This window comes from Vulpes vulpes, chromosome 5 (assembly GCF_048418805.1).
Source record: "Vulpes vulpes isolate BD-2025 chromosome 5, VulVul3, whole genome shotgun sequence".
Classification (NCBI taxonomy): Eukaryota; Metazoa; Chordata; class Mammalia; order Carnivora; family Canidae; genus Vulpes; species Vulpes vulpes.
This window is the reverse complement of record NC_132784.1, coordinates 122,418,531-122,431,273: the sequence shown is the minus strand read 5'-3', so window position 1 is coordinate 122,431,273 and position 12,743 is coordinate 122,418,531. Positions and strand designations below refer to the sequence as shown.

Here is a 12,743-nt window from a genome sequence, read left to right as displayed (position 1 = left end):
AATCTAAGTCAGCTTTCTCATTCCCCAAATTTCATTGTCTTATGAGAAAATGGGAGGAAATAGATCCAGGTGTTTTTCTTTGTTTTTTTTTTTTTCTTTTTTTCCTAGTCAGGTGAGACAATGGGATAGAAGAACAAACAAAGAAGAGAAGTGAAAATTTCAGGAGCCAACACTTTAAAACAAAGAGGGAAGGAACACAAAGGTGATCATGTGGAGAAAGACAGTTCTAGGTTATTAATCTTGGCTTCGGAAAACAAAGTTCCCCCTTATTTTGGTCAATACCTCGTTTACGTGATGAAATGTTTTAGTTTCTGACAATAGTTCTTGCCATGAAGGGATGCCAAATGCACCTTACAGAGCTGGCTTTTTGAACAAAGTAGGCAATTTGATGATGACGTGAGATTTACCGTGTGTGCTCCTGCCAGTTCATGCAAATCATCAGCTGGCGCATGTGAGAGGCGCCTTAATTACACTGGATGCGGGAAAATCACGTTTCTGCAGCTGCAGCAGCTTTGATATTTGCAGACTCCAGCGCGCTCCATCTCTAATTTCACTGGCAGCTTGCAAAAACCAGCAGAATTACACTTATAAACAAAGGTCTGCATGGCAATTTATCTCCTATTGACTTCCGTGAAGTCTTCTTGTTTAGAATGCGAAGAGATTTATAATTATGAACTAAGATCTAAGACTTAGCTGAGGAAACAGTGGAAGACATATTTCTTGCCTCTTTTTCTCACTTATCTGTAGATGGTGATATATGTGTGTGTATCTAGGAAACTAAACTACTCATTGAGCCCTTACAAGCCTGCATGACAGTCTGTAGGGATATGCTCCAATAGTCTATATGGATATTTGATTCAAGGAGTATTATTTCTTTTAACATAAACATATATATATATTTTTGCCTCAGGCATTTTCCAACTATCTTACCCTCCTAAGACTTTTCTTTTTGTTTCATACGATTCAGGATTGACACATTTTTGTTTTGGAGTGGGTTATAGTATCAAAAAGTAAGGAGCTTCATTAAACAGATGAAGGTTAGGTTAGTGGCGTCTCCAACATGTATAGTAACAGGAGTCAGAATCCAATGGCATGCCTCAATGGTACCCCAGCCCAGTTTTCAGTGGTATATGCACACCCATGAGGTTGAATGTCCTACTTCAGCTGCCAATCTACCAGTAGAATAAGAATTTTAAACATGGCACTACAATTCTAAAAATTTTCTAATTACCTCCTTTAAAATTGAAAAGTATTTTAAGAAGCAAGAGTTGTTTTGTTGTTAGTGTTCCATACAGAATCATTTCAATCCCAGGGTCCAAATGGTGAGCATCCTAAGCTGTTCATAAATCTTATCATTTATCTATCATTCCCAGAATACTAAAGCTTCCTTCAATTTCTTGGAAGATAGTCTTATAAATATTAATAATGGTTACCAATTTCAAATGATTCTATATGTCATGCCCTATCCTAAGTACTTTACATGTAATAGTTCATCATATGAAATGTTTGGTTAAATTAGACAAAGAAAAGCCTTAAATAATTCTCTAAGGCAGCATAAATAATCATTGAAAAATCTACGATTATTACAGCAAATCTTGTGCTTTCATAGTAATCCATGGAAGCAAATCAGATAGATTCCTTCAACTGCTCATCACCAAGTTGAATATATGTCATATATCTGATAGTAAATAAGCCTCAGGAATTGATTATTGATGAAGTCAGATGTAGGCTCTGACCTCGGAGAGCTTATAGGTAGGTGCTGGGGGGCAAGGGGAGATGGCAAATAACAAGTGTTTACAGGTCCACTGAAGGAGGGGGCAGGTGAAAGTAAGCACCTTTTATAAAACAAACAAACAAACAAACAAACAAACAAACAAACAAATTGTTTCCTGATGAACCAAGAACTCAGTTCCATTAGTTGCTAGATGGAGAATGATAGGAAATGTATGAATTTAACATTGTCTATACAAACATATATGCCCATCCAGATACCAGAATCTGGTATTCTTTATACCTATGTGGATACTTTTGTTTCATTTATAAGCAAGGAAACTGGTGATCCTGACCCCAGGGCTAAGAAATTAAAATTATTAAAACTTATTAAATGCATTGAGATAATGCCATTATTTCAAATGTGTCTAATTTAAGCTGAAAACCTTTCACTAATATACTGACAACCAACTACTTCCTCTATAGAGTACGTAATAAAAAGACAGCATTAACCCCATAATCTCCAGTCCATTTCCATTAAATGTAATAAGTTTTCAGATTTTTAAATCAACATCTCATACCCAGTAAGATCACTCTAATGTAACATCCCTGGTGTTATAGCCTCTAGCCCCATTCTGAGCTGGTCTCTTAGGCTGAGTAGGAGCCTGATCTCCTTTCTTCTTTAGCTCCTGGAGGGTCAGAGAACCTGTACTGCAAATTAACGTAAAGCTTTTCTGCAGAATAACTTAAAAAAAAATAATAGTGAGAAAAGTACATTTAAGTGCAAGTGCATTGATTTCCTTGGTGTTAATAGGTACAATGGTCATGACTGTTATAACTCAATTACTGTGTGACTTTACCCAAATGGATGCCAACACTGAAACTAGAAACAAAATCAAAGCAACAAACTTTGCTATATCTGTGCTAAAATGAGAATACAGTTCTTCAGCCTGGGGCAGAGATGAAAACTAGATAGAACTTGTATAGTTGTTAATCCTTCTCAAGTGAGCTTTTATCTAGGTTCTGATTTTAAACGAAGAGGTCATACACAGCGTTGTACAAGGCACTTACAAAAAGAGAAAAGATAGAAATGTGCCAAAAAGAGGCACTGCAATAGCATTTGTTTGGGTTACAAAGACCTCTTTTTTAAAACTAAATGTGTTATTGAAGCATATCATGATTTTAAGAATTGGTGCAACAATTTTTTAATCCTTTCAAGTGGTTCAGTTTATAGCCAAAAATCAAGTATTGTGTCAATGATGGCATTTGAATTACCTAATATATCATCCTAAAAGGAGGACAGAAGATAAAAAGTGTTTACTGTAGCTCTTGCCTTCTCTGCCAGATGTCTGGTGATTGATCTGAAAGACACATTACTTGCAGGGGAGATGTTAGGTATTTGAACAAAATGAAGTGAGGTTTTAAAAGTTCGGGGTGTTAGGAAAGAATCAAGAGTAAATATATTGACAAGCTAAACAAGCACAGTTTATTTCTTCTCTACTAGAGATATTAGTATTGGTCAGCTGGCTAGAAATTCAATTCTATTTTGTAGAGCGCAAGATTCTTTTTTTTTTTTTTTGAGCATCTAAAGCTCATAAATGTCTAATATCAAGGGGCAATTTAGAAAATTATCTCACATAGATCTAAGTCTGAATATTTTGCTAGATCTTACACAGTGAATTGCTGTAACCACTTCCTCTATTTTTATTAGGAAGACAGAGCTGGAGACCTGGTGATTTTACTGCTCATGTTCCCTGGATGAGGCATTATGATTCACTGTTATTTATTCATAGCACGATGGAGAATTGGAAGGCAACACATCATCAACGCTTCTGTGTCAGAAAGGTAAAGAGGTAGAGTGTCCACAAAAATAAAAGATAATTTTCTGAGGGACATTGGAACAAAGTCAAGTAATTCAGAAACAAGGAAGCCACAGAAAGGATATTGTGGTAGATAAAAGATTACTAGAGACGTTTTGCCCCTTCTCCCATCAAAACAGGGGGCCTAGTTTCTGGGCCCTTGAATATGGGCTCAACTTTGACTTGCTTTGATCAGTTGAAGGGGTGGAAGTGATGCTGTGCTGGTTTGAGGGTAGCTCTTAAGAGGCTTGACAGCTTTCCCTTAGGGCCCTAAGCCACCACAGAATCTGGTCCAGACACCGTGTTGGTGAGACCATGTGGAAAGAGAGGTGCCTTGTCAGCCCTTGGGAATCCCAACCATCCCTGCTGAGGCATCAACTGTGAATGAAACCACCCAGCACATCCCAGCCCCAGGAGGGCTTCTTAATTAATGTGGCTGCATGAAAGTCCCAAAGTGAGCCCAGCAGATAAGAAGCACCCAACAGACTCCAGGCAAGAATGTGGAATCATGAGTGAATGTCTGATTGTCTCTGAGTTTTGGTGTGGTTTGCAATAGAAAACTGCACAGATACTTCAAACAGAAAAATTACATTTCTCTGATTCATTCATTTGCCTCTGGAAATTGACAGGACCATCTAAATATGATCAATGGAGGTGGAGGCTGATGATGAAGAACTGGCTGATTCACTAAGACACTTTATAAGGCAAGCCAGTTAGTGTAAGAGCAGTGGGGACAGATAAAAATTCAAAAGGAAGGCTGTGCTGGATACAGGTTATCAGGTTGACAGAAGATGAGACACAAAACATTTTGGAATTACTTCTTGGGCTTTCTTTTACATACACTGTTTCTCAAGAGATATTTAGTTAACAAACATGGAATTTCATTAAATGGCTAAGGAGCTAAAAATGGTTAGGGAGGATCAAATAAAACTGAAGTAGGGGGATGCCTTGGTGGCTCAGTTGTTGAGCATCTGCCTTCAGCTCCGGGCGTGATCCTGGGTCCCAGGATCAAGTCCCATGTCAGCCTCCCTGCATGGAGCCTGCTTCTCCCTCTGTCTGTGTCTCTGCCTCTCTTTCTGTGTCTCTTATGAATAAATAAATAAAATCTTTTAAAAAAAAACTCAGGTAGGGCAGAGTGGGAAACCATTGGGTGGCCATTAACTGGAGAACCAGTACTAGAGCCTGCCCTAAGAGGGGCGATAATTGTCACATTGAAAGCACAGCAGTCATCTGCTCACACAGCACCCACAGATTCAGGTAAATCTTTGCAGTTCCCTAGCAAGCAAAAGGATAGCTAAGATTTCAGATCATATGAATTACGGGATAGGGTATTATCAGGGTTAAAGTCCCCCCTCCCCCCATAATGAGAAATTGCTCTTGATTCAATGTCCTAGACTGATATGAAAGATAAACAGAAGGATTAATCAGCTTTGTTCTATTAGGTAGATGGCCACGGACTCTACTCCAAAAGTTAGTACCCAGGAATATTCAAAAATACTCCTTAAAAGCAATTCTGAGCATAGGCTCTGTTGCAAGGTGGTCAGGGTAGGATGGAGAATGTTTAAGTTGTACAGTAGATGGAAAAGGAGTCTTCTGGCTACCTACCACTACATGCAGTAGTTCTCAAACTTTAATGGGTATAAAAATGCAGATCCTAAGGCGTCTAGTTTCATATGACAGACTGATTGCACATGGCTATCCTCCTTTTTTTTAAAGATTTATTTATTTATTTATGACATATATATATATATATATATATATATATATATATATAGAGAGAGAGAGAGAGAGAGAGAGAGAGAGAGAGGCAGAGACACAGGAGGAGGGAGAAGCAGGCTCCATGCCGGGAGCCTGACATGGCACTCGATCCCAGGACTCCAGGATCGCACCCTGGGCCAAAGGCAGGTGCCAAACCGCTGAGCCAACCAGGGATTCCCCATGGCTATCCTCCTTAACAAAGACTTTAAAACGCATAAACCCACAGCAATGAAAAGAACCCGAGAGAAGCCATTTATGTGACAGAGGGGCTGTTATATGACATGACAGCTCAAGAGAATTTTAGAATATGGAATGAAAATCAAGGCAAGATAACTAATTTACGATGGCTTTGGAAGGTCTATTCCAGAGTAGGGGTTGGCAAACTCTGGCCCATGGTGCAAAACCTGCTGCCTATATTTGTAAATACAATTTTACTGGAACACAGCCATACTGATTTATTTATGTGTTGTCTAAGGCTGCTTTCATGACAACAGAGTTAAACAGTGTGACAGAGACCACCTGGCCCACAAAGCCTAAAATATTTACTATTTGAACCTTTACAGAAAGCATTTGCTGATTCCTGTTCTAGTGTGTTCTTGGAGGAGGGGGCGACACAGGCAAGAAGGGCTGTCAGCTGCTCTGCAGAATCCCAGAGTCTGGGATTAGGAGGCATTGACACAAGTATACAGCAGATGCCTCCTGATAGCACCGTATGCAGAACTCCCATCACCTACCCCGAGTCGAAAACTGAGGATGTCTCCAAAAACAATATATGTCCCCATCTAACAGACTTTTATATTTCGTCCCTGGCTAAGAACCCTAGAGAAACTTTTCAGTTTTACTTTTAAATATGGACAATTGAGGATCATAGCACATGTGAGGACTGCACTCTAATAAAATGAGCGTCCATAAAATAAAGAGGTATGGATATGGATAACGGTGGGCTCTGCTGGGAAGAGACACAATGGAATGTCCCCACGGGTCAAGATGAACAATTATCCTCAGACAGGAACAGGAAGACAAAAGATGCCCAGAAAAAAGAGGACTGTCTAGAGGACCTAATGTGATGGTGCTTTTGGCGGAAAAAAAAAAAATTATTTGAAGAAAGAGATTGCAAGAGAGAAAGACAAAGTGAAACTTCTCAAAGCTGTTTGAGGGGGGAAAATGTATTAATGGTGCACAGTTGGGGTCAGTGAACAAATTTATAAAGCCACGGTAATGCAAAAACTGTACAAATATTACTAAAATTAGTTGTGAAATTCTACTGGGAAAGTGTGGGAAGGCAGATGGGAGACAAGAGAGTGAAATCTTCATTTCTTTCTAAGAGGAAGTAAATATAGGTCATGTCTAAATCTGTTAAATCAACACAACAGTATAAACATATTAATTGGAGGTGTGAAGGTATTTACCATCTATAAGAACACAAACTGATTGAGTGCCTCTGAGATGTGGGCCTGGAGGGTGGAGAGGGGCACGACAGGAGATATTTTATGCATTACAGATATTTTGATGCTATTTTTTCCCACATGCATGTATTTATTTGACAATTTTTGTAAGTCTATAAATGCACATTTCCAAAAACCACTTCTAGGAAGCTGGAATCAGTAGGCACAGGGGCACAGGAATCTGCATCTTTAAAAGCTCCCCAAGTGATTCTGACAAAATTTATCTTTTGCCTCTACTTCCAGAAACACAAAGAACGAGGAGGCAAACAGTGAAAGAGCAGTAACGGTGATCTGCTGGGATGGAGAGGTGCGGGGAGCCAGAGAATGTCAGGATGCTAGCCTCCCAGTTTCTTGCCATTTCACTCATAACACAGATACATTTTAGAAGAGGGCAAATAACATCTAATAGATTGGGAGTGACCTCATAATTTTACAGAAGAACTTCACAGGCAGGCCAGCTTTCCTCCCTCTTACACTTGTTGAAAACCTCAAGCCTTGATTCAAAAATTAGCCTGAGGAAAAACAGGAGACATCGTGTAATGAGAGAAGCTTTTTCACTGAAGTATGTTAGATAAATAACTCTCGGGCTTTGCAGTTTATAAGCCTTAGTATATCAGTCTTGATTTTTAAAGTAGTTTAAAGAATATTATCAGGATCTTTGGTGCCTACAAATGATTGCCAGGATGTAGAATATTAAAAAATCAGAACTCAGATGGTTTCTGGGTCCTGTGGTGATTTCTTCTAAGAAAGTTTCTTCTAGAACATTATAGGACCATTGGGGATTGGCTCAATTACTTGTCAAAAAGCAGCCAGGGGCACAGTGTCCTCATTTTCTCCTCTTCCGTACCCCTTTCCCTGAATCAGTCCTGACTGAAAAGGAAAGAATTCCCATCCTACGCTTGTTTCTATTGTGCAGGACGCTTGGTCAACATTTTAGTAGAGGGAATCTTCCTTTGTGTTCATACAAATTATTGATGCTTCTTTGTCTAAATTAGGGAAAACCTAGAGCTAGAAAAATTGATTCAAGTATCTTCATGCTTATTTCAATGTCAAATGAGACTACTTGCCTTAAGACTTATTTATTTATTTGAGAGAGAGAGAGAGAGAGCAAAAGAGAGAGAACACAAGTGGTAGGAGGGGCAGAGGGAGAGGGAGAGAGAGAGAGAGAGAGAGAGAGAGAGAGAGAATCTCCAGCAGACTCCCCAATGAGCCCGGAGCCTGACTCTGGCTAATCCCACAATCCTGAGATCATGACCAGAGCTGAAACCAGAGTGGAAAACTCAACGGACTGAGCCACCCAGGCACCCTGAGACCACAGACCTTTTAAATACTAAAGATCTATCATTTTATCTATAGTGTCTATTTAAAAAAATCTTTAGGTTCATTTATAGGTTCATTTATAATCAACCTATAGATTATAGGCTCATTGTATAGTCATTACAAAAAGAAAATTAATTTTGTCCTTAACATGTTTTTGTCTTTTTAATTTCTTCCAGAAACTGGAAGGCTGGTTTGTTTTGTTTTATTGGTAAGCTATAGGTCCAATAGCCTTCACCAGGCCATGCTATAAAAGTAGAATTTAGCCAATTCAAATTTCCCTTCTTAATTTCTAAGTATATCCAACAATCCATTCACTCACCCATTCATCCATCCAACACATACTTATTGAGCACCTGCTATTTGCCTTGCACTGTTTCAGGTTCTAGGGACACACAAAGAAAACATCAGCCATAGAGTAATTGGTCGAAATTACTCTATGCCTAATTGGTTGAAAATTTCTATAAGAACTGTATTTGAGAAAGATTTTTATGCATAAGTATTCATGCATTTATGATATCTCTGTTTTTTTAGTTGAGGTTATATGACCATATACTATTCTTTGATGTTTCCTACATGTCATAATAGTTCTTCTTTACCTGTTATGATTATCTTTTTATTTGCTAGTTCACATGAATAGCTACTGAGGTTGGAATATTGCCATATACTATGATGGCACATAAACCTTTTCTAGGTATCCCCCACTACTGTGGCTTTGCATATGTTGTTTCCTCTTCCTATGGCTCTCCTTATTTGTACACCTAGCAAACACCTATTCATCATTCAAAACTCTTTCAGGCATCGTCGTTTCTATGAGGCTCTTTCTCTAAGCACCTCCCAATGGACTGAATCTCCTACTCCTCTGTACTATTTCTGAACTTTGTATTTATTTTTATTGAATTGATGTAAATACTCAGTAACATGCTACTCATTATTTCTATAGTTAAGCTTCTGAAGGATAGAAACATCTGTCTCTTCATTTTTGCATCCCTAATAATTAGCAGACCACCTGGGACATATGGATATTCATAAAATATTAACTGAATGAACTGAGGAGCCATTCCTATTCTAACTTGTGGAATGTCATAGAAATGCGCTTACATTTTACTTAAAATTATCTCACAATTAAAAATAAACATTTAAATTTTTTTAGTATTTTATAAGCAGTTGATTTCAAACTTTCATTGTATTCTTTTCCAATGAGAGAAATGATCATTTCTATAAAAGCCCAGTAAGACTATGTGGTTAGGAACATGCTTTTCTTTTTAAACATTTCTGTTGCTTCCTCCTTCCACTCTCTTAACTTTGTGCCAACATCAGGGTTATTACAGATTCATCCTATTCATATTGTGTTACAACTCCTTGTTTAGCTATCGGAGGCCCCTTCCTAGATAAAACTCCCTGAGAGCTGGGCCATGTCCTATCCATCTTTGTCACCCTTGTGTACTGTAACGTTTGTGAAGTTTGTGAAAGTGAAGAGCTGAACATGTGTTTCTTGAATGAAGAGGAATAAAAGCGAAGCAGTGAATATAATTAGATATAAGTTTTTCTGTTAGGACCTATTTTGTGATTAACAATGAAGAAAATGTGCTAAATTCTAAATAAAAGTTTTGACGTTGTGGCTGAGTAAGGCTAGCTTAGACTGTGGTTATAGCAAACTAGCAAAAGGAGTAAGAAGGGAAAAAGCGTTGCTGTGAAAATGTCTTTTCTTTTAAGTTTACACTTTATAGTTTTGAAACATGGACTAGTGGGTTGGATCAGAGGAAAAATAACTAACTATTCCTTATCATGAAAACAAAGAAGTTTATTATGTATTTCACTGAAGTTCAGAAGCTTTGGGGAACCCTGTCCCTCTACTGAGATGGTATTCATTCTATAATTTCCTCTTATTCTAATTGTAGGTAATAAGACGATTTTAAGTTGAGTCATTTGATATTTCTCTATGATTTTTTGGCAACATGAAGGTGTGCATGTTGAGTAAAATATCACCAGACGAATAGTAGAGTTGGACACTCCCTAACTGAACTCTTACAGAAAATGATGTACACGTAGTTTTAACAACTGTAGTGTTTGAAAAATGTGCTGGGTTAGTTTTAAAACTTTGCTCAACTTTTCAGGAGATGCAATTCCTATTAAATGGATTATTATTCACTCACTAGTGACCCTGAAAAGAAGTTATTTCTGAAGGAACCATTTACCTAGTGGTAATAAAACAATTAACAAATATGCAGACCATAGAGATGTGAAAACATTTCCTCAAAAGTAATTCTCTAATTTGTTTATGTACTAGGACACATTAACTTTGGGGAATTGATATCATAAATTAAATCAACATTGTGAAAAATGTGTAATGGCGATACACGTCTTTGGAGATATAGTCCCTGCATTTTATAATACTCTTTCTAATGTATTTCAAAAACAACACTACAAAAATCTTGAATCAGTATTTTAAGTAAACAAGATCAAATTTGACTTCTTCTTTTTGTTCCCCAAGTAAAAAAACTAGCATTTACAAATTATGAGATTAATCCAAGGTCATGGGCCAGGTAGGAGAATTTTAAATCAGACTGCGAAACCAGGTTTAGTTCATTACTTTTTTTTCTACCTCTGTGCATCTTTCATATTTTATACTTCCGTGCCTTTAACAATTTGCCTCTGTATCTCCATGTTAGATGAATTTTGATTATAATTTGACAGACATCCATCTAACTGCATGTGAAAATTGATTCATAAGAACTATAGAAAAAACCCTTATATATTAAAACATTGATGGGGACATGTAAAGATGAATACCATTCAAATTTTTTTCTATGAGATGAACATGCATATTTAAATATCTAACCTGGGCAATTCAGCATGAGAATATCACAAGATTAATGCAGATTTTAAAATATCAATGGTTGAACATAAGGTAGAATAGTATGAAATGTTAATCACATCTCTAAGAAGGAACTCTAAAAATAAATTAGGAAAGTGCCAATCTCAAGAGTCCATTAAATCCAGCAAATAGAAGGGGCAGTCTGAAAAACGAGACAAAAATGATATTTAGAGCTATTTCCAAAATACTTCAATTTGATACTCCCAAACTTAGGTGAAACATAATTTCTGGTTTCCTTAAAGAGAAGGGATCTTTGACCTCCAACTTAAGAACACACAAAGAAGCTCCTCCTATTTGCCTTGGGTGAGGGGGAAGAAAGGTGTTGTAAAATTTCTAGAATTTCTAGAGCGGTAAGCACCTTACCTGTTTCCATTTTCCCATCCTGGGCTGCAGGCCCATCCGGAATCACACTTTTCACCTGCAGAAACTCATCAGGCTCATCTCCACCAATGATGGTGAATCCAAAACCCATGCTGCTCTTTTTTAGAGTGATGCTGAGGAATGTTCCCTTCAACTGGGATGCATCCCGGGTGAAGAGCGGTTTTTCTACATTGGCCAATAGAAGTTAAAAAAGAAAAAGCGTATTTAAGGCAAGTTCTCACACGGGCGAAAGCCAGCTACGGAGCAGCAATGCCTGGGGTCAGTGTGGGTGTTTCCTGTAGTAAAAGCAAGCAGGGGGTGACGGTAGGAGCAGAACTTTTAGTACTGCCTGCAAACACAGAGCAGTCCCAAGCATCCAGGAAAGCTGAAAAAGCTGCTTGGTTGGTAGATTTTCTGTCAAGTCAGGGTTTCCATTCACCAAAGCAGCCCTTCTTGGGCTTTTTTTTTTTTTTTTTTTAAAGGCTGAATCAATAGGCTCTCAAAGCCTATCGATCAAGTGGAGCCCAAATCATCCAGACACATCTGTATACTTTCCTCTTGTTCTAAAGGAGTCCAATCAGGAGGTATGTGTGAGTGGCTGGTCCTGCACAAAACTTTGAAAGGATAAAACCAGAAAACCCAAACGGACTGTTTTAGTTTTTAAAGGGTAAGACCCATGGAATGCTACCATCCATTCAAATGTCTAATCTATTTAGAAGGAGCACCTGGATGTGGGACTGAGTTGACTTTTGCTTATATTGTGAGATGCCGTAAAGATAACCAGATACAGTTCTACTGACCTCATAGTGTTTAGTATACTCTACAGTGTGAGCAGAAGGCAAGCCAAAATTTCTACATATAATTATGAATGTAAAGGTAACACATTTTGCAACAACATGTTGATACATTCAAATCATATACCTAAATCATCTGAATAAAACTTGAACCCACTCATTTAGGTTTGGCCACTAATTTGTTACATAATATGCTTTTCCCGTTATGATCTGTGATAAACATTCCTAAGCATATTAAATGCTTTAAAAGTAATAGTCATGCTGGGAAATAGAATTAATATCTGCTTTAAATGCTATCTCAGTCAAGTGTGTGTATATATGTATATGTATATATACACACACACACATATGCGTGTGCACACATACATACATTTAGTTCTTACATTTTCAGTGATATGATTTGATGTTTGTAACAGCCAAACTGTACATAGAGATTTAGCTTAAGTATTTTGGTGCTTTTGCTGCTGTTACATTTTGGATGATATGTAATAGATATAATGAGTCATCATATTGGAATTTTACATCACAGATCTGCACTAAAAAGATTAAATATAATAATTCTCTATTTTATATTTAAGTCTATTTTACATCTTTTTCTTTGAAATGCAAATGGAAAATGCTT

At 37.6% G+C, this 12,743-nt stretch overlaps 1 protein-coding gene across 46 annotated transcripts in view; it reads right to left on the bottom strand.

Annotated features, from left to right (window-relative positions):
• Nucleotides 1–12,743, bottom strand: part of MAGI2 (membrane associated guanylate kinase, WW and PDZ domain containing 2) — a 1,307,576-nt gene that overhangs the window by 283,323 nt on the left and 1,011,510 nt on the right. For all 46 annotated transcript variants that reach the window (XM_072759854.1, XM_072759849.1, XM_072759863.1 and 43 more), the window contains one exon: nt 11,331–11,513. In XM_072759854.1, the coding sequence (XP_072615955.1) occupies nt 11,331–11,513 (183 nt within the window). The remainder of the gene's footprint in view (nt 1–11,330; nt 11,514–12,743) is intronic.